Source organism: Lithobates pipiens, unplaced genomic scaffold, assembly GCF_037356315.1.
Source record: "Lithobates pipiens isolate NorthernLeopardFrog02 unplaced genomic scaffold, aLitPip1_a1.2 Scaffold_25, whole genome shotgun sequence".
Classification (NCBI taxonomy): domain Eukaryota; kingdom Metazoa; phylum Chordata; class Amphibia; order Anura; family Ranidae; genus Lithobates; species Lithobates pipiens.
Window position 1 is genome coordinate 128414699 of NW_027507787.1, and position 23156 is coordinate 128437854.

Sequence of the window (23156 nt, forward strand, 5' to 3'; positions counted from 1 at the left end):
GGTAGGGAAGATCCTTGCAGAGAGAGGCAGCCAGGGGGATGGGTCAGAAGGAGGAGATCATCGGGGAGCCGCTATCGGCGGCGTTGTCCATGCGGTGGGGGCCATGGAGCTCCTGGACGTTAGATACAGACACACACCATTACAGGCTCCTCCCCCCAGGGTACACCCAGACTTGATGATCTATATTGCTGCTTGCAGCACACTGAGCCTGAAGACAATATCCTCATACCTCTTTACATCCACCTGATGATAAAACTTTGTGAATGTATGCACTGAAGACCAAGTTGCGGGCTTACAGATCTGAGCCATGGAGGCCTGATGACGCACTGCCGACCTGGTAGAATGCACCTTAACTTGAAACGGGGGAATCATACCCCTTAAATAATAAGTTTGAATTATCACTTCCGAATCCACTTAGCGACAGTGGAATTGGATGCTGACTGTTCTTTCTTAGGACCCTCCGGAAAAATAAATAAGACATCATTCTTATGAACCTGAGCAGTTTTCTTTAAATTGATTTTCACTGCTCTCACCACATCAAGACAATGTACTTAAGGCCCATTTCATTTCTATCCCTAATTGTAGAAAGGCAAGAATTCTGCCTATGATATATCTCTGAGGGTGCCAACCCTTGGATTCACACCAGGAAACATAAGCCTTCTAGACTCTGTATTATATAGTTCTGCAGCTGGCTTCCTAGCATTAATCAGGGTAGAGATAACTGACCCGGAAAGCCCACGTTTCTTTAGAATGTGGGTTTCAATAGCCAAGCCGTTAAATTTAGAGACCATAAGGAAGCATGGAATATCGGGTCCCGGAGAGAGCAGATCTGGTTGTAGTGAGACGCACCATGGGCCCTCCACTGCCATCTTTACGATTTCTGCATACCGTGACCATCCGGGCCATGCTGGTGCCACCAGAATTATCGGCTTTCTTTCCAGCTTGATCCTGCAAAGAAGTAGAGGTAGCAATTGAATAGAGGGGAATGCATAGATCAGTGAGAACTGATCCCATGGGGTCACTAACTAACGCATCAGTTTCGCATGAGAGTGGATCCCTTGTTCTGGCCACAAAGTTGACCAACTTAATGTTGAACTTGGATGCTAGGCAATCGATGTCCGGAGTCCCCCATCTTTGACAAACAGCCCAAAATATGTCAGGGTGACGAGATCATTCCCCCTGGGAATAACTGCTGGCAACTTAAATAGTCCGCCCGCTAATTCTCTACTCCTGGACTGAAGATTGCAGAAAGGCATGGAACATTCCTTTCTGCCCAGTTAGAATATGGTTCACCTCTCTCTGTGCTGAGACTTTTGTTGCCCCCTTGGTGACTGATATAAGCCACAGCTGTGGCATTTTCAGATTGAATCCTGACAGGACAATCCTGTAACCTGAAAGTCCAGGCCTTTAGAGCCAGACTTACTGCCCGAATCTCTAGGATATTGATGGGCAAGATTCTTTCGGTTCTTGACCACTGTCCTTGGACAGTTGTCTTTTCTAGTACTGGCATCCGTCTTCACCACTTTCCAGATGACTGGTCTGAAGGATTTTCCTTTTCAGCAGATTCTGGGTTAATGACCACCAAGTAAGGCTTTGGGCCACTCTTGGGGACAGCCGCATTAGTAAGTCTAAAGCTTGAACTGTTTTGTTCCAAACAGGATACTGTTCTGCAACAGTCTTGAATGGAACTGGACATAGGGAACTGCTTCGAATGAAGCCACTATGGTTCCTAGCAACCTCATGCAGATCAGACCCAAGTACTCCCGCCTTTTTAGCAGTATTAAGGAAGATTTCTCTAGGCTGAGAATTTTCAGATAGTTGGTTGTAGTGCGTACACTTTGCTCCAAACTAGTCACAGATTGATCTAGAAGTAATAGATCGTCTAGGTATGCTACAACTGTTATGACCTGTGCCCTTAACCTGGCTAGAGGTGGGGCCAGTACTTTGAACACCCAAGGTGCTGTGGCTAGCTCGGAGGGTAGAGCTACAAATTGGAAATGCTGCTATTCTAACTCGAACCACAGAAACTTTTGATGAGCAGGAAATATAGGGACATGTAGATATGCATCCCTGATGTCGATTGACGCCAGAAGTTCTCTTCCCAGAAGGATAGAAACTACCGACCTGATTGTCTCCATGCGAAAGGAGTGGATCTTCAGGAATTGATTTTGCTTTCTTAGCTCTAGAATGGGTCTGACATCTCCATTTGGTTTTGGTACCATGAAAAGATTTGAATAAAACCCCAGACCTTGCTCTTTTGTGGTTATCTGTATGATCACCCCTTGAGATATTAATCAGTCTAGTGTCTGAAACAGAGATTGTTTGTTTGTTTTTTCTCTGGATCTTTTGGAACGCTTGTTCTCAGGAAACAAGACGGTGGAAAGTCCCGAAATTCCAGCTTGTACCCCGGCGTTATCGTGGAGATGACCCATCTGTCCTGAATTTCCTTTTTCCAGACTTTTTAAAATTGCAGAAGTCTTCCCCCCACCTTGGGGAGGGGGGTTGCCTCTTCATGATGAGGCTTTAGGATTCTGTTTTGCAGATTTCCTACCCCAGGGCTTCTTTTGAGCCTGGGTCTGACCCTGAGGTTTTCCTCTAGAGTGCGGAGGCCGTCAGCACTGCCTAGAGGCGGAAGCCACTGGCGCAGGGAAAAGAGCCCTTTTAAATGAAAGGCGTTTAAAAGTACTTTTCCCAGCAGAAATTGTCTTGATATATTTATCCAAGTCTTCTCCAAACAATAAAGGTGAACCCAGTTAAGAGTTACATAGTGTTTCAGCTGACCAATTTTTCAACCACAGGATTCTGCACATATGTACAAGCATAAGCGTAAGGTGGGATGCCTGGTGAATAGAGTCTTTAATGGCATCTATGGCAAAACATAATGCCTTAGGCAGTTCAGCCAAATCCCGAGCTTGTTGTATAGGAAGCTCTCTAAGGGCCTGTTTAAATTGGACCTTTAGGGATTGGCAGACGTGGGCTGAGTGACAGCACCTGCTATGGAAAAAGATGATTTTATAAGGGATTCCTACTTCTAATCTGTTCTATCTTTAAGCATCTGTACATTGTCTACAGGACAAGTTAAAGAGGAGCTGCACCTAAAAAAAAAAATATTAAAAGCCAGCAGCTACTAATATTGCAGCTGCTGACTTTTAATAATATCACACTTACCTGTCCCAGGTTCCAGCGATGTCGGCGGCAGATAACGAGTGATCGCTCGTCTCGCTGCAGCCACCGCCACCATCCTCTGTCAGGGAATCGGGAAGTGAAGCATGAGGGCTTCACTGCCCGGTTCCCTACTGCGCATGCGCGAGTTGCGCTGCGCTTCTCTTATGGTCCCCCGCTGTGTCTCTGGGAACTGTGTGTTTCCCAGAACACAACGGGGGGGGGGGGCGGAGCCATGCTGGGGTGGGCGGAGCCATGTGGCGGTCTGGCCGGAAGTGGGTGCAGATACATCCAAGTAACTGCACCCCCCTCCCCCCGAAAGGTGCCGATTGTGGCACCGGAGGGGGGGGAGGGATAATACTAGCGGAACTTCCCCTTTAGGGTGAAGAACCGCTTTAAGTTATTATTCACATTGGAAATCGCAGTGTCAATTGCTGGTACTTTTCATCTTTTGTAGAATTTCTCCTCCAGAGGATAGAGAATTGAAAACCTCTTAGGAGGGAGAAAATGTTTTTTTTCGGTTTATCCCATTCTGTAAAAATAAGCTGTTCAATAATGCATGTGCAGGAAACTCATGCAAAGGATCGGAAGGTTTTAAGGAACTTAAGGAAGAAGCCAAGTCTTCATGAGACTCTGCTAGAGGCAGAATGGAAGTGGAGCGAACCATTTTTGTAAGAGATTGTATCAGCAATTTTTCAGATTGAAAAGCTGAAAAAGGTTCATCTACCATTGTTTCCTCTGCAGAAGAATCATCGGTTTGTTTCTCTTCCTGATCTATTGAGGGTAAAATCTCATCATGTGCCCACTGTTCCCCTTGCAAAGCTTAAGCGGGGAGGGTCAACCTAGTATGCTTCCTATCCATTTAAATGGAGGATGCGATTAAATCCGCTAATTTGATCAAATGGCTCACCCTAAGTTGCCATAATTGGTAATTCAGGCAAGGATGACAGCATGGAAATACAGCTGGAAATCCCAATGCCTGGGGGTGAAACCTTTTACTCTTTTGGCTTTTGTGGTGTCTTTTTTGGCAGGCATAGTCTTAAGTACAAAAACAGAGATTCTGTACAAATTGCATTAAATCGCTGAAAATAGTCATGACTTTTAAAGCTGCTATAAAGTTCAGCCTAGTGCTGGAAAAAGTGTCCTTCCTGTATCAGGAATGCCAGTTTGGCAACCCATACGTGTCCCACAGCTCGTGTGTCCCTGTGTGCAGGCAGCTTGTTTCCTCCTCATTAGCAGAGGAGAGACTGACACAGCTGTATTCATCTGTTATTAGCCTGCTGTGCATCCTCGTGGATTCCGTGTCCCCGCGGGGGGGGGGGGGGGGGGGGGTGTGTAATGTAAGGCGGGTGCAGCTGTCCCCCTAACCCTCTGCTCCCATCAAAATCTCCTTCTACACACTGTGCATCCAGACACGGAACTGAGCAAACAGTGAGCAGTGAGACAACTGGGTAAAGTATGTGCATAGACTCCATCTAGTGGAGATTTTAAGGCATGACAAATTTTTTTCCTTAAATGAAAGAAAAAGCATTGATGTTTTTAATATCTAAGTTTTCTTCCCTTACCTTGTCCTCACCGCAGGGTTTTGCTGAATTAACAGAAAATCCCACTTTCACCCATCACGGCGGGCAACATTTAGCAAAGATTCAAGGACTGGGTCTGTAAAAACAGGGGTCCAACTGCCTTGGGCCATGTACAAGCACCCCATCAGGAAGCTTGAGGTAATGTAACAAGACCTAAGCCCTGGGTTCCTGGGGTGCAACCTTACAAAGAGAGGCATTGCAGGCAAAACCTCATGCTTCGGATACGAGGTCCCAGGTACTATCTATCTTAGGCCTCAGTGGAACTTATGGAATTTAAATTCAGCATGGATCCCTCCTGGAGCTCCTCAGAGCACTTCTTCACTCATGACCAACATCTTAGACACTGGCCAAAAAAACTGATGTGCTCCTGGAAGGAGGAGGGGTTATATAGGGAGTAATCTTCCTTTTGATTGGGTTTACCAGTGTCAACACCTGAAGGTGGCCCATAATCCATTAAGTAATTACTTAAGGCTCTGTGTCCCATGATGTACTATAAAGAAAGGAAACGTGTAGAATAATACTAAGAAAAAAATTTAACACTTTGGGTTTTTTTTCACAAAAATGTAAATTTTTCTGTATACAATTAGGAAGTATATGCCTTCATATGCCACGTCAGCAACAGTTCTGGTAGTGTTGAAGGCCAAACTGCCCCTCTCTCATTTCCAAAGCTTTTCTACTGGCCAATATAAAAGTGGGAGATTCCAACTTTTGATAGTGCCTGTTAAAATGTGCATAGAAGATTGGAGCAGCATTGAATGCTTGCGAACGTTTTTGAAATACAGGCAGTTCTTGGTGTATGCATTATACTGCTGGAGTGCTTTAATTTCTTTTTTTACATCGGGACACAGAGCCATAGTACTTACTATGTGGTTTAAGGCCACCTGATAGGTGATGGACACTGGCATACCCTAAGGCAAGAAGTGTACTCCCTATATAACCCTTCCCACTACTGGGAGTCTTTAGTTTTTTCGCCAGTGTCTAAGGTGTTGGTCACAAGTAAAGATGTGCTGTGCTGAGCTACACTGGAAGCTTCCCTGCTGGGGCTAGCCATGCTGACCGGATCCGTTCTGATGTCCTTTCATGGGCTAAATAGATGGTACCCGGGCCTCGTGTCCGAAGAAACAAGGTTTTGTTTGTGAACGCTTCTCTTTTAGAGAGCTGGACCCTGGTATCCAGTGCTTTTTGGTAGTAAGGCCATAAGGTTTTTACTGGCAGGGTGCTGTCTCAGGTCCAGGATTGTGGTTAACCTGAGGTTCCCCTGTTCCTGAAGGTTTCCTAAAGGCCTCAGAGCCCACGGTGAAGGGTGAAGATTGGGTTTTTATCTCAGATAACCCTGCTGCAGGGAAAAGGTAAGGGAGATTTTCTCAGGAATTTCTCCTTCTATGTATAACGTTGTAATGCCTATGACACATATACTACTGGGGGCTGTATTGAGCACTCACCGACCTGACGCTGGAAACTGCACAGAAGCCTTTAGTTTTTTCCTCTCCTTTAGCCACAACAGATCCTCCAGTAAGAAAGGGGGATCTGGTTCTCCTCCCCTCGGCCCCAATATTGGTCCTTTTCCGCTTCGGGGCATCGATATACCAAAAGCAGTTTCCTTTTTTTGGAAAAAAAAAGGGGACAGAACGTGCGGCCGCTCAGCGGAGGATTCACATCCCCCCCCCCCACCCCGCCATGTCTGCTGTTTTTACAGGACGCCTGAGCCGTCGCTGGCGCCGTAAAACACTTTAGTGACACAGGCATTTCCCTTTGACACATTATACTTTGCCAGGCTAGGATTAATAGCAGCTAATGGCGCTGGACTATAGCCTAGCCGTGTACATTCTTTTGCTGGTAGTGCCTCTACTTTATGCTTCAGGCTATGAGTGGTAATGGGACCAGGAACTCCTCTAAGGGTTCTAAAGGGGTCAATGGTTTTCTCTATAAACTAAATCCATTTCGAAAAGAATGTCATCCTCCTCTGAGAGGGATGCGGCTGGTCAGATTGAGCCGTCAGGGGGAACTGGTGTTGCAGCTGCGCTAGACACTTCAATCCCTGTATATATCATACAAGAGATTTTTTCATCTACCATTTGTAATTTGGAAAGAAGATTGATGCTATGATGTCTCTCCATAGTGGGGTTAAACATAGCGGATCCCCATCTAGTGTTCAGGACCCTCTTATTGAGGTGCATGAGGCTGGGGATGAGGTAGATCTTCACAAATATTTGGAAGATACTTATTTAATCTCTTCTGAGGATCCTAATATGGAAGGAGTAGCATCACAAGACAGGTTGCTTGTGTACTCCCTTACTTAAACTTTTTGCTGCCTGCAGCACAGGCTCTTGAGGAACCCACCTCTAATTGGGTTCATTAGAACCTCCCCCATCTGGGGATGTTTTTTCCTATTAATTCATGGCTAAAAAAGCTTATGTATTCTGAATGGGAACATCCGGATAAACAATATTATCCTCCCAAGAAATTATCCACACTTTATCCTATGGGAGGGTTCCAGCAATTGATGCTGCAATCGCCTCAGTGAGCAAGAATCTGACATGTCCGTGGATAATGCACTGATGTTAAAGGATCCTACAGATAAAAAGTCGGAACTTCTTTCTAAAAACAATGTCTTTAGCAAGATTCAGTAGCGCAGCCAGTTCTTGCTGCAATTGGTGTATCTCAGTCCATTAAGGAACAGTTTGTGGAGATACTTAAAATTCTGCCAGATCAGCAGGCCCAGCAATGGGCTGGTGTATCAGACGCACTATGTTTCACAGTAGATGCTATGAAAGACTCTATAATTTAAGCCTCATGGCTTATTCTTGGACTAGTGCATTCTCACAGAGTTCTGTGGTTGAAAAATTGGTCAGCCGAAGCACCGTGTAAAAAGCTCTCAGCCAGTTTTCCCTTTCATGGTGAACGGCTATTTAGAGATGATCCAAAGGATCTCTAATGGGAAAAGCTTTCTTTTACCAGTAAAGAAGTTCAAATATTTCTCCTTTAATCGTGCTGCCTCTTCTGTGCCAGGGGCATCAGCCTCTATGCAGTCTCGACAACCTCAACCGTCAGGTTCAAGGGGAAGTCCCCAAGGGCAGCACCAGGGTCAGAAGAGATCTTGGGGCAGAAAGCCCACAAAGCAGAATGATTGGGTTGGGCTGGGTTGGATTCAAACTTTTCACGGTTCCAGAACCAAACGGAGAGCTAAGACCCATTCTAGATCTCAAAGATCTGAATCGGCACTTAAACAACCGACCCTTTCACACAATCTGATCGGTTGTGTCCATCCTGCAAAATAGGGGAGTTTTTGGCTTTAATCGATATCAAAGATGCATATCTCCATGTGCCAAATTTTCCCGCTCACCAGAAATTCCTGCACTTTGAAATATAAAATCATCATTTCAGTTGTGGCCCTGCCATTCGGTTTAGCCACAGCACCATGGGTGTTCTGAAAGATTCTGGCACCTCCTTTAGCCAGATTAAGGGCTCAAGGCATAATGGTTCTAGCCTATTTAGACGATCTACCTTTAATAGATCATTCAGTCTCAGGTCTAAACCAGAGTCTGATCGCAGAATCTCTGGGTTGGATACTCAACCTAGAAAAATCCTCCTTAAAACCATCAAGGAGGTTACAGTACTTGGGGCTGGTTATGGATAGCGTACAGAAGAAGGTATTCTTACACCAGACGAGAATCTGTTCCATTGTAGAACTAATTCAACTTATCAAAACAAAGAAAAATCCTTCCATTCGGCTGGACAGGAGATTGTTGAGGCAAATGGTGGCCTCCTTCTGAGCCGTCCCTTACGCGCAAGTTTTCACTCAGGACTACTTCAAAACACCATCCTGTCGGCCTGGAATTAAAGGATTCAGTCCTTAGTTTTTTCCCAAATACGCTTGGCTCCCGACGTAAGTCAGAGCCTAAAGTGGTGGTTGTTATCCAGCAAAAGGGAAAATATTTTCTACCTGTATTCTGGAAAGTGCTAACAGTTGCCAGCCTTCTAGGCTGGGGAGCAGCCCGGGAAGAAGATTCTGTCCAGGGGAGATGGTCCAGGTTAGAGGACCTTGCCTATTAACATTTTGGAAAATTCAGCAGTATGTCTGGCCCTAGAATCTGGGACGCTCAAACTACGGGACTGTCAGGATTCAGTCCGACAAGGCCACGGCTGTGGCTTACGTCAATCACCAGGGGGGCACAAGAAGTCGTGCAGCCCAAAAAGAGGTGAATATTGTTCTAGCTTGGGCAGAACACAACTTTCCTTTCCTGTCGGCAACTTTCATTCCAGGAATAGAGAGTTGGCAGACAGACGACATGAGTCACCAACAATTTTTTTCCGGGAGAATGGACTCTTCCCCCTGACATTTTCCTAGCAGTATGTCAGAGATGGGGTGTTCCGGACATGGACCTATTTGTAACTAACCTACTCCTGACACTGCCAGGGAACTCATGCTGCCATGACTCCATCAGGAAAGGAAAATTATGGTAAGTACTTGATAGGAAATTTTAAATTTTTCTGACAGACTTTATGGCAACATACTTTTGAGAACTAACTAGCCACACAAACAACTTGGGTGGGAGTCCTGAACAAAAGAACAAGCAAAAGAGTGTTTTCATTTAAACTATTAATGGACAGCATTTTCAGGCCAAAAAAACAGAAGATAAAGATGCGGGCTTGACACAATAGTGAGGCATAAATGTGTGAATGGATGATCAAGAGGCTGCCCTGCATATTACTTTGGGAGTCACATGGTGAGAAGCCACTCAGGATGTTGACACAGTTCTTGTCAAATGCGCAGTCATCAGCTCTGGGAGTACCAAGCTCTTATTCCTACTTGCCTGATGGATGGCTTGCACAATCCAGATAGCGATTGAAAGATTCCTCTGGGCCCATGACATAATTGGCTCTATTTCTTGTAGAAGGCTCAGACTCTGAGCACCCTCTGCCTCTTTAAGTAAGAGACTGCAGTGGTATTGTCCAGCCTCAAAAGTACTGATGCTTCTATAGGTAGCGGAAGGGAAGAAGGGCGCAGAAGGCTGCACAAAGCTCCAGGACATTTGACATGAGAGGGGAAGCTCCACTGGCCCTGAGCGACTTTTGTGAGGCAATGAGCACCCCAGCCCTTGCTGCTGGCATTGGCTGTGATTGTAATCCAATTGATGGGGGCAATTGAGTAACAATTGAGCAGGTTCTTTTTCAGTAGCCACCACAGAGGGCTCCTCTTCATTGACAGTGAGATGTGAATAATTAGATTTTTGCTTCTCGACCTCCACTGATGAAGGAGCCCTTTCTGAAAGGGATGCATTCTCCATAGGGCCCATTTGACCATCGCAGCAGTGGAAACCATTGTGTCAACAATCATCAGGCACTGGGGTGCCCAAAGATGAGAGAACGACAGGGCCAAAGAGATCCTGCTCTGAAACACTATAATTTTTTTAGGGCTTCAGGCCGTGTCGAACTGGACCCCGAGATACACAAGAGACTGTGTGGCTCATTTTGTTGTTTTTTCAGCCAGCAGGACTTTGGAGAAAACATAGTTACATAGTTGGTGAGGTTGAAAAAAGTCCAACCTGGGTGTGTTTTTATGTTAATAGAACATTGTATATCCCTGTATGTTGTGGTTGTTTAGGTGCCCATCTAATAGTTTTTTGAAATTATTGATGCTCCCTGCTGAAACCACCACTTGTGGAAGAGAATTCCACATCCTTACCGCTTTTACAGTAAAGAACCCTCTACGCAGTTTAAGGTTAAACCGCTTCTCTTCTAATTTTAGTAAATGGCCACATGTCTTTTTAAATTCCCTTGTGCGGAAAAATGTTATCCCTATTGTGAGGTCACTAGTACGGTATTTGTACATTGAAATCATATCCCCTCTCAATCAAAAACACTTGATTTATTCATGGAATGTTCATCATAAACCTGTTGTAACAGAGCTAAAGTTTCACTCGCATTTTTGCCAATTTTCACGCAAAATTTGCTGTCAACCCGCTGCTCCAGATTCCTTTCACTCATTTTTCACCAACAGCGCAATTTTTTTTCTTTCTTCTACTACTCCGTAAAGACTGAGACAATTGGTCTTCGACCCAGGCGAGTATAAGTTAATAGTGTAAATGGCTGTGTGACTCACCACCATAGCGCTACTCCGCCAGCATTCTTGTAATTTAAATTGTCACACCTCATACTACGTATGTACAATTCTTATATTATATTTGTTATCCTTTTTTCAAATACAGCAACTGTTCATTGGGAATATATTTTTTTTCTTTTTTTTAGCGGTTTACACAGAGCATGCAGGTGCAGACAGAGATGGAGCGTCTAACACTGGAACGTGGAACCATGATGGGACCACCCACACAGAATGAGAAAACAGAAGAAGCTGTGAAGAAGAAACTAACGTCTAAGGTGATCTATGTGAAGCCAGCAATTTCTGCACATTTAGACACAATCCTATAGCTAAACAAAAATAATAACACAATCACTCTTATATCACTCTTCCCCCTTCTCATACCCACAATGCATTTTTCGTCCCTGCATGTCCATTTGGAAAGTCTTGATTACATATCTGAGTTGGTAAACCCCAGACAGTGCTGCAGTAGGAACACAGGGGTTTTTCTTTCTTTTTCAGTTTCTGGCAGAGCATGTTGATGCTTTTCATTCTTCAACTGGCTTTGAATCCACCATCAACAATTTTGACAGCAACTTTTCCACACATCTCATGGACCTCCTTGATAAACTAAGCATGTACAGTACCAATGACTGTGAGCACAGCATGATCAACATTATATACAGGTGAGGGGATTATCACAGTTCAAATGTTTAAGAAAATGCTTTTGCTATTGATGTAAGGCAGGCTATAGATTATATCATTTTCTTTCCTTCCACGACGAATGGAAGGAGAGTAAATTGCTAGATACCTCTATCAACACAGGCAGTGTTGATGGGGGGGAATCCCTCCTGCAACACTATTGTGTTCTGGTGGCACTAATCATTAGATAGATAAACTTGTGTAAAATCAGCTAGCCCATACATAGATTGAAATTTTGATCCATGTATGGCCGGCTTAAGAGTCATATTTTTGGGGGGAAAAGTGAAAAAATAAAATATTTTTTTTTTTGCAAAACTAGAACATTATAGCAAGTGCTCCTGTGGCCCCCATCGGCACCGCTAGGTTAAATGCTTGTTAAAGTGGAACTTCAACCCAAGCTCTGCTTTCAAGTCCTCCTCCTCCCTCCTCTACCACATTTGGCTTATATTTTTTTGGGGGGGGGGGGGGTACATAGTTTTGACAGGTGCCCACTTCCGCTCAGTTCTAGGTGATCTGCGTGGAGGTTTGGCCTCCCCCCCTCTTCATCCAAAGCTTTCTGAGACGCATCAAAGGTCCCAGAAGGCTGCAGGACCATTCACCATGTGCAGTAGGAAGCCGGCTGTGAAGCTGCAAGCTGTCACAGCCAGCTTTCCACACTAAAGATGTTGGCGTGAGGGACCCGAGGACCAGTGAAGAACTAGCCCAGTGGAGAATGGTGATGGATCCCTGGATAGGTAAGCAAGTGTCCTTTTTTATGAAGTCAGCAGCTACAGTAAAGATATGGAATTCACTTCCACAATTGGTGGTGTAAGCAAGAGGTATTAATAGTTTAATAAAAAACTCTTAGACATGTATCTTAGGGAGCACAGTATATGGGGATACAGAAAATGATTATGAACATGAATATCTACACACGTTGACCTGGATGGACTGGTCTTTATCAACCTTACCAACTTTGTAACTATGTATAGATTTTGAAGGATTTTGTGACTTTTAATTTTCTTTATCTAGATTAAGGAACCGCTTTAACTCTAGGGGATGAGAAATCAGGTGTAATACTTACTTTACTCCTTGCTATGGTGCTCTTCTCTGCTGTGACTTGTGAATGGCCCCTCGTCTGTCCTTACATACAGTTCTGTTGGCTATGCATTGTACTTAAAAATGCCATTGTGTGACCACAGCCCAGAATGCATTATAGAGGCTTTGGTGTGCCAGTTTGCACAGATGGGAGAAAGCCTGCTAGAGTAAGATAAGATGAGAGACATTATTCTTCATCCCCTAGAACTGATGAGCATTTAACCTATGCAGTTCGGTCGGGCCCCACTGCATGGGTAGTTTTTGTTATTCCCAGGGTTGAGTTTTAAATTGCAGAGTGGCTTGTTCATTATTTGTATATGTTATGCCAGTTTTCCCAGTCAACACCTTTTTGCTTTTGGATGTAGTTGGAAGCAGGTAGACCTTCTGTTGGGTTTTTATTGCTGTCTGTGTTCCCGTTCATGTGACCTTCTATGACTTCCTGTCCTCCATACAGTGGTCATTGGAACATGAATTTTCTTGATTCCTAGAGAAATTTCTCAAATGGTAATAATAATAAAAAAAAAATTTTGTTAAATCCTGGTCTGCGGACCTGGGACATGAGATCTCCACCAAAGGCTATTATTTACACATAAATCTTCCATTTCCTGCTAGTATCAGGAAAACCATTTCAAAATCTTATTACCTTGGTTATAGAGACCTCATCAAACTTCATAAGCCTTTCCCTTCTACTTCTAGCGTGTGCTGGAGGTGTGGTCCAGAGAGGGGTACATATATCTACATCTGGTGGGAGTGTTCCAAAATATGTGCCTTTTGGCAGACTATTATTGAAATCTATAAGATGTAAGACTAATCCATGCGACCCTCCCTGGAAAATAGCTTTACTATCCATACAATCTGGCTTCCCAGAAAAAAAAATGAAAAATATTTCAATTGGGATTAGGTGCCTTTACTGTTGGGTGCTAATGGAAGCTAGAATCAAACCTTACATAAAAGGCTTTTTTTTTTTGTATTTTTTTTCTTTTGGTGGCTAGACAAGTTATACCGCTTTTTTGGAAATTGGCAGCTTCCCCTCCACTTTCTCTTTGGGTAGATGATGTTATGTGAGAAACAATAGCGCTCGACGCTGACAATTTTGATAAATTCAAAACACTTTGGTATATCTTTACTAAATCATCTAGTTCTTATTTTTTTCTTCTTCTGTTTTTTTTTTTTTTATGGGATATATCCACTAAATGACTACTACGGTTGGACTGGGGCTTTATGCCTGCCGTCCTGGTGCCCGTTCCTTGGGATACTAAATATGCAGTGAGGTCTATATATATTTGGACACAGGCACAATTTTCATACTTTTGGCTCTGTATGTCACCAGAATAAAATTAAAATGAAACAGCCCAAATTAATTTGAAGTGCAGACTTTCAGCTTTAATTTAAGGGGTTGAACCTAAATATCAAGTACAAATTTTAGGAATGGCAACCATTTTTATACACAGCCCCCCCCCCATTTTCAGCGGCTCACCTGTAATTGGACAAATTAATATAATCATAAATAAAATGTTAATTTTTTTATATTTTGTTGAGAATCCTTTACTGGCAATGACTGCCTGAAGTCTGAAACCCCATGGACATTACCAAAGACTAGGTTTCCTCCTTTCTGATGCTTTTCTATGCTCTAACTGCAGCTGTCTTCAGTTCTTTCTTTCTGCCTTTAGTTTTTCCTTCAGCAAGTGAAATGCATGCTCAGTTGGTTTGAGATCAGGTGATTGACTGGGCCATTGCAGAATATGCTACTTCTTTTCCTTCAAAAGCTGCTGGGTTGCTTTTGCAGTATGTTTTGGAGCTTTGCTGCATTTGGCTGAATCTGGGCTGACAGTATATCTCTAAACACTGCGCAATTCATCCGGCTGCTTCTTTCTTCTGTCACATCATCAATAAACAATAATGACCCAGTGCCACTGGAAGCCATGCATGCCTATGCTGTCACACTGCCTCCAGCATGTTTTGCAGATGACGTTGTGTGCTTTGGATCATGTTCCAAGCCTTCTCCACACCTTTTTCTTACCGTCATTCAGGTAAAGATTAACCTTGGATTCATCCGTCCAAAGAATGCTTTTCCAGAACCGGTCTGGCTTTTTTAGATGTTTTTTGGCAAAGTCTAATCTGGCTTTTCTATTATTCAGGTTTATGAATGGTTTGCACCTTGTGGTGAACCATATATATATGATCTTGTGAAGTCTTCTCTTGATTGTAGACTTTGACAATGATATGCCCACCTCCTGGAGAGTGCCCTTCACTTGTCTGGGTGTTGTGAATGGGTTTTTCTTTGGCATAAAGAGGATCCTGCAATCATCCACCACTGTTGTCTTCCAATGTTGCTGCTATCTCTCTGATGGATTTGTTTTTTGTTTTTGAAGCCTTACAATGGCCTGTTTCACTTGCATGGACAGCTCCTGTGAACGCATGATGTAGGTTCACAGCAATAGATTACAAATGCATAATACCACACTTTGAATCAACTCCAGACCTTTTACCTGCTTAATTGATGAAGAAATAATGAAGGAGTAGCCGACAGCTGGCCATGAAATAGCTTTTGTTTCAATTGTTCAATTACTTTTGGTTCCTTGAAAAAGGAGAGATGGCTATTTTTAAGAGCTGTAATTCCTAAACCCTTCCATACCCTCAAATTAAACATGAGAGTGTGCACTTTTAACCCATATCTTAATGGATTATTCAGCCCATATCCTAATGGATTATATAATTTAACTTTTAGCTTGATTATGTTTTGGTAAATACCTGAAAAATCTAAAATTGTGCCTGTGCCCAAAAATATATAAACCGATCTGTATACTTATCATATCGTACTTTATGGTCTTTGTCACTTATGTTTGATTTACCATATGTTATTTTTGTTCTTTGTATATGGACGAATGTTTTAACCTTGTTGGCTACCAAGCTTATTCATCTACAAATGTTTATCCCATTTACTAAATTCTGTGCTGTTTTGTTTTTATTAAACTTTAATAACATTTTTTTTTTATGGACAAATATATTTTTATCAGACTAGGAAAGTGATAGAACCTTCATTAGGAATTTTCTTTTGTTTGTTTCTAATCCTGCAACTTTCACCTCATCCTTTTGTCCCAAAAGCAATGATTACAAAGACAAGAAAGTACAGCAAATTTAACTATCAAGGACAAAAGCAGCAATAAAAAAAATGACAGGTGGTTTTATCCGTTTTACATCCTGGCCAAAACGGAGGTGGATTTCTTCGGCATAAATTTTTTTGTGGGACTTCTTTATTAGATCGGTATAAAAGAGACTTAAGGATAATGGTGTACAGTGCCTTAAAAAGTATTCATACCCCTTGAAATCTTCCACATTTTGTCATGTTGCAACCAAAAACAATATTTTATTGGAATTTTATGTAATAGGCCAATGCGAAGTGGAAGGAAAATGATAAATGTTTTTTTTTTTTCAAATACATTTCTGAAAAGTGTAGTGTGCATTTGTATTCAACCCCCCCGAGTCAATACTTTTTGAACCACCTTTGGCTGCAATTACAGCTGAAAGTCTTGTTGGCATGTCTCTACCAGCTTTTAACATCTAGAGAGTGACATTTTTGCCCATTTTTCTTTGCAAAATAGCTCAAGCTCTGTCAGATTTGATGGAGAGCGTCCATGAATGGCAATTTTCAAGTCTTGCCACTGATTCTCAATTGGATTTAGGTCTGGACTTTGACTGAGTATTCTAACACATGAATATGCTTTGATCTAAACCATTCCATTGTAGCTCTGGCTGTATGTTTAGGGTCGTTATCCTGCTGGAAGTTGAACTTTCTCCCCAGTCTCTAAGTCAAAACCTTTTGTGGACTCAAACAGGTTTTCTTCTAAGATTGCCCTGTATTTGGCTCCATCCATCTTCCCATCAATTCTGACCAGCTTTCCTGTCCCTGCTGAAGAAAAGCATCCCCACAACATGATGCTGCCACCACCATGTTTTACAGTGGGGATGGTGTGTTCAGGGTGATGTGCAGTGTTAGTTTTCCCCCCACACATAGCGTTTTGATTTTAGACCAAAAAGTAAAATTTTGGTCTTGTCTGATCAGAGCACCTTCTTCCACATGTTTGCTGTGTCCCCCACATGGCTTCTCGCAAACTGCAAACGAGACTTCCTATGACTTTCTTTCAACAATGGCTTTCTTTTTGCCACTCTTCCATCAAGGCAAGATTTGTGGAATGCACGACTAATAGTTGTCTTGTGGACAGATTCTCCCACCTGACCTGTGGCTCTCTGCAGCTCCTCCAGAATTACCATGGGCCTCTTGGCCGCTTCTCTGATTAATGCTGTCTTGCCCAACCTGTCAGTTTAGATGAACAGTCATGTCTTGGTAGGTTTGCAGCTGTGTTATATGCTTTCCATTTTCGGATGATGGATTGAACAGTGCTCCGTGAGATTTTCAAAGCATGGGATTTTTTTTTTTACCTAACACAGCTTTTAAACTTGTCCACAACTTTCTCCCTGACCTGTCTGGTGTGTTCCTTTGGGCTTTATGATGGCTTCACAGAATAGCTGTATTTATACTGGGATTAAATTACACACAAGTGGTATTAACTAATTAGGAGACTTCTGAAGTCAATTGGTTCCACTAGATTTTAGTTAGAGGTATCAGAGTAAAAGGGGCTGAATACAAATGCATGCCACACTTCTCAGATATTTATTTGTAAAAAAAATTGAAGACCAGTTATCATTTTCCTACCACTTCACAATTATGTGCCACTTTGTGTTGGTCTATCCCAATAAAATACATTTACGTTTTTGGTTGTAACATGACAAAATGTGGAAAATTTCAAGGGGTATAAATACTTTTTTTACCCTACAAATTCACATCTTTTCTCTAAATTTTTATAATTATGCCATAACATATTGGTGAAGGAACATGCATTACTGACAATTCGATATGATATAAGCAATGTTGCCTAGATGACTGGATTGTAATGCCTTCTTTATTTCACAGGTTGGACTTCAATGGTTTCTATACAGAACGTTTGAAGAGACTGTCCGCAGAGAGAAGCCAAAAAACACCTTCACAGGCAGGACCCATATGACAGCCTGTGGCTACACAGTGACCCAGCCTTTTCCAAAACCATGACCAGCCTTTGGAAGCTATGCTGAAACTTCCTTCCCTGTACACACCCATTACTCATAGATTTTCACTTCTGTACAGTCACAGTAATTTGGTGATGCTGAAATGAAATCATTATTTTCTAACTAACCAGTTGTCCAATTGACTGTTCTTTTGAGGATTATATCATAAAAAATTTATTTTCCAAACTGCAGAACATCTTGCCACCATTGGTATCTCTACAAGTATTACTTCTCAGTTTGACAACCAATTTGAATCCTGTTCCTACATTTTACTAAGACACAGCTTTGTCATGTTACAACTCATGTATGTATCATTATTCCTTAAAGCCCATCCCCGGGCAATTTTTTTTATTTTTTTAACCATACAGTGGGGCTGTGCCTGAACTCTATGGGTCAACTTCTTTTTTTTTTTTTACCTGGGGTGAGCAGAAAATCTTATGCTTTCTCCATCCTTCCATCCTCTGAAAAACTGCACTCCCCCACGGTCCAGCAGTGGACTTTTCCTGATCTTTGGATCCTGCTCTGGGGATGATGACACCAAGAACAGGGCATTATTCAAGACCGCTGGAATGCGGGGGTGCCAGACTTGTTTTGAGCTGAGAAGATTGAAGGATTAGATAAGCATACCTTGGCTTTCCTCTCCCTTAGAAAAAAAAAAACAGCAGTTAACCCATGCAATGCAGGCACAGCCCTACTGCATGGGGAAAAAATGTGTCCAGAGTTCAGCTTTAAAGACAGCAGCTGAGTTACTACTATAGGAGGTACTTTTTTTTACAGAGTACTTTTCTTAAAGTGGACCTAGCATCAGATATATTTTAAATACATATAACTTGCAAGATATATACAACTCCTACTTGTATTTATTATTATCTCTCACATCTATAACATTGATTCTCCTTACTATGTCTACGTTTTCTGACCAGTAGGATAGGTGCCATCTTTGAGACATTATCCAGATTGAGGATCTGCAGTACTTCCTGAACCCTGAGATGCTCACTTTTTGGGATAACGCAATCATATAAATCCTTGTGCCCTGAGTAGTTCTTGGCTGTGTTCACACACATCTGACAGATCGGCCCCCTACTGAAGCCTTTTAGTTACCTTCTACAAAATTGTAATGTTGCTGTGTGTTTGCTGGGATTGAAAAGACTGATGAAATGCTTCCCCCTGGCTGCTGCAGACTGGTGGTATCTTCTCAGCCTTGGGAATTAACTAGACTGGAGCTCAGGGACTGCTTTGTAATGAGAAAAGTTAGAGGTTTCTTTTTTATAATGTATATTGTTGCTGAATATTGTGGATCATCAAGAATGTATACATGCAGAGGTCCACTTTATTCAAATTTTAAGGAGCTGATGGATCCTGCTCATCCTTCCCTTTTTTTTTCTCTTTCATAAAATGGACAGATTCAAGTTTGGGCAATGTTAAAAGAGCAATGGGAGTAAGCTAGTTCCACCACACTCTTTCATCCATGATTGGGAGTGTGGGTTATGTGATCGTGTTGTAAACATTTCTGTTAAAGCGCAGCTTGTTTGATTGTCCATATGTCATTGCCCCTTTTGTATCTTTAGGACATAAAACACTAATGGAAGCCTTATTGAGTTTAGCTGGAGTAGGAGCAATTTCAGATTTAGCCAACAAGCTGCACTGTAGCAGAAATATATATTTTCTGGGAGAAGGGGTTGGGGTTCTTTGTGTAATTCTCTCTATCAAGGGTTGTAAAGGCAATGCTTTTTTTTTTTTTCTTGCTTTTTTTTTAAGTTTGTTTTAAAAAAATTTGCAGTGCATAATATGAAAGAGAGCAATATTTTTAGCAACTTGGCCTTAGTATCTTGATATGCTGGAATTAATATACAGTGCCTTGCAAAAGTATTCACCCCTCTTGACATTTTTCGTGTTTTGTTGCCTCACAGCCTGGAATTAACATGGATTGTTTGAGGATTTGTATCATTTAATTTACAGAACCTTCCCACAACTTTGAAGATTTTTTGTTTGTTTTAATTGTGAAGCAAACAACAAATAGGACAAAATAACAGAAAAAGTCAATGTGCATAACTATTCACCCCCCTAAAGTCAATACTTTGTAGAGCCACCTTTTGCGGCTATCGCAGCTCCAAGTCGATTTGGGTAAGTCTCTATGAGCTTGCCACATCTTACCGCTGGGATTTTTGCCCATTCCTCCTTGCAAAACTGCTGCTACTCCTTCAAGTTGGATGATTTGTGCTTGTGAACAGCAATAAGTCTGACCACAGATTTTCTATGGGATTGAGGTCAGAGCTTTGACAAGGCCATTCCAACGCATGTACATGTTTCCCCTTAAACCATTCAAGTGTTGCTTTAGCAGTGTGTTTGGGGTAATTATCCTGCTGGAAGGTGAATCTCTGTCCTAGCCTCAAATCACACACAGAGCAGTGCAGGTTTTGCTCAAGAATATCCCTGTAATTTAGCACCATCCATCTTTCCCTCAACTCTGACCAGTCCCGACTGCTTAAAAATATCCCCACAGTATGATGCTGCCATCACCATGGATGGTGTTCTTTGGGCGATGTGATGTGTTAGATTTGCGCCAGACATAGCGTTTTCTTTGATGGCCAAAAAGTAAAATTTTAGTCTCATCAGACCAGAGCACCTTCCTCCATACATTTTAAGAGTCTCCCACAAGCCTTTTCGCAAACTCAAAACGTGCCATTTTGTTTTTTGCTGAAAGTAATGGCTTTCTTCTGGCCACTCTGCCATAAAGCCCAACTCTATGGAGCATACGGCTTATTGTCCTATGTACAGATACTCCAGCCTCTGCTGTGGAACTCTGCAGCTCCTCCAGGGTTACCTTATGTCTCTGTGCTGCCTCTCTGATTAATGCCCTCCTTGCCCGGTCCCTGAGTTTTGGTGCGTGTCCATCTACTGGCAGGTTTGCTGTTGTGCCATGTTCTTTCCATTTGGTTATGATAGATTTGATGGTGCTGCTAGGGATCATCAAATATTTGGATATTTTTTTATAACCTAACCCTGACTTGTATTTCTCAACAACATTGTCCCTTGCTTGTTTGGAGAGTTCCTTGGTCTTCATGGCAGTGTTTGGTTAGTGGTGCCTCTTGCTTAGGTCTTGCAGCTTCTGGGGCCTTTCAAAAAAGGTGTGTATATGTAATGACAGATCATGTGACACGTAGATTGCACACAGATGGACATCATTTCACTAATGTGACTTCTGAAGTTAATCAGTTGCACCAGAGCTTTTTATGGGCTTCATACCAAAGGGGTGAATACATATGCACATGCCAATTATCAGTTTTTTATTTATGAAACATAGTTTTATGTATATATTTTTCAAATTTTACTTCACTAACTTAGACTATTGTGTTCTGATCAATCACATATAATTCAGATTAAAAAAACATTGATCTAAATAGGCTGTAATGTTGCAAAATAGGTAAAAAGCCAAGGGGGTGAATACTTTTGCAAGGCACTGTAAATCATGGAAATCAACATAAATTGAGAGGAGGCAGGGATCATTAGATCTTCATTTGGGGTCAGTGGTAAAACAAATAATATACTGATGATCTATGTGTGTGTATACATATACATACACCCACTATGAGACACTTCAAAATCATTAGAAGCATATTCCTTTCCGAGTGACAGAAAGCACAATCTATCTTTGCTATAAGTGTGGAAATCCTGCACTGTATGCCCACAGTAAGATTCAAACTTTATTGGACACTGACATAGAAACTGCTGAGAATTGATTTGGACATTGTGTAATTTCCCAAGCAGGCAATATCGTTGCTATAAGCAGTACAGACACACTTCCTGTCCATCTTTTTTACCTGCCATTTGGTGTCTTTTACGTTATACACATTTATTATGGTTATCACCGTTTGTGTATGAGATGGCAATATTTCTAATTTATACTTTTATGCAAAGCTTAACTAAAATAAGTCATGTAATGTGCAATGAATCTGACCTATTTTTATATTGTCGCACTGCTGTTTGAGCTGTGTTTACATTAACTATCAAATAAAATAAACTGCCGTTTTCACTAATGTTACTGTCAGTAGATGATTGAAAATCATTTTAGCTACATCCAAACATGGCAATGAAAAACAATTTAAGAATAAGTAAACCCAACATTTCATATTCCTGATATGTGCCATGCATTTGTATGAAAAAGTATCCTGTTCTCATGGCATTGCTTCCTTTGTGTGAAATACCTGGTGCTCCTGCCAATCCCTCTGCTTTCCTATTAAAAACTGACCACAGGAGGCAGGAGAGCACAGTGTGGTCCGTTTTCTGGCTGTGCTGAAACCTTGGTGTGCTCTCCTCTAGTAATCATACTTGTGCTGATGCACAACCCTCCTTCACAGCCATTCACTGTTAAGATCAATGTTCTGCTGTTTCTTCTCCCCCAGCTCTCTGAGCTCCTTATGCAGCTCAGAGTATGTGATCACTTATACTGTAATGAAGGGAAAAACAGGTGGTGTTTATAATGTTTTTACAGTATATGTATAAACAAATGTTTTGTCTTTCATCTCTACTTTAAAATGAATGGGGTTGTTTTACAAGGTGAAGGTTCACATATTATTTGAAGCCCAGTTTTGGGGGAAAAAAAAATTCCTTCATCCTCTACATTTCTCTTCAACTGGTCCTGGGGAAAATGTGTGATTTTCCATCCTTTGATCACCAGGATAAAGATCATTAAAAAAAAAAAAATTATATATATATATATATATATATATATATATATATATATATATATAATATACAGTATCTCACAGAAGTGAGCACACACCCCCTCACATTTTTGTAAATATTTTATTATATTTTTTTTAATCATACATCACGGGACACAGAGCCATAGTAATTACTATGTGGCTTATGGTCCACCTTCAGGTGCTGAACACTGGCACAACCTGAACAGGAAGTTGCCTCCCTATATATCCCCTCCCATACCAGGAGTATCTAATTTTTTCACCAGTGTCTAAGGTGTTGGTCACGAGTGAAGATGTGCTGAGCTCCACTGGAGCAATCCTTGCTGGGGTTAGCTATGCAGCCAGATCCATTCAAAGTGTCTTTTAGGCCACATTGAATGGTACCTGGGCCTCGTATCTGAAGAAATTAGGTTTTGCTTGTAAATGCTTTTTTTTTGTTTTTGTTTTTTAGAGAGCTGGACCCCGGATCCAGTGCTTTTGGTATAAAGGCCATAAAGTTTTACTGGTGGGGTGCTATTACAGGTCCAGGATTGTGGGTTCCCCGAGGGTCCCTGGTTCCTCTTTGTTTGTTAAAGGAACCCATTGTTAAGGGTGAAGATTGGGTCTGTTGGTTTTACCACAGAAAACCCTGCGGTGGGAAAGGTAAGTGGAGTTTTCTAAGGAATTTTTAAATTTTGTTATGAAATGTCTCCTTTAAAGTAAATGTTGTCATGCCTAAGTGTTACCACTGGGGGCTGTATGGAGCAC

At 41.9% G+C, this 23156-nt stretch overlaps 1 protein-coding gene across 2 annotated transcripts in view; it reads left to right on the plus strand.

Moving 5' to 3' along the window:
* Window positions 1-21743, plus strand: part of TUBGCP2 (tubulin gamma complex component 2) — a 70234-nt gene extending 48491 nt beyond the window's left edge. For both annotated transcript variants that reach the window (XM_077454860.1, XM_077454859.1), the window contains exons 16-18: window positions 10995-11123; window positions 11347-11510; window positions 17576-21743. In XM_077454860.1, coding sequence (XP_077310986.1) covers window positions 10995-11123; window positions 11347-11510; window positions 17576-17666 — 384 coding nt within the window. In that variant the 3' untranslated portion in view covers window positions 17667-21743. The remainder of the gene's footprint in view (window positions 1-10994; window positions 11124-11346; window positions 11511-17575) is intronic.
* Window positions 21744-23156: the final 1413 nt, after the last annotated feature.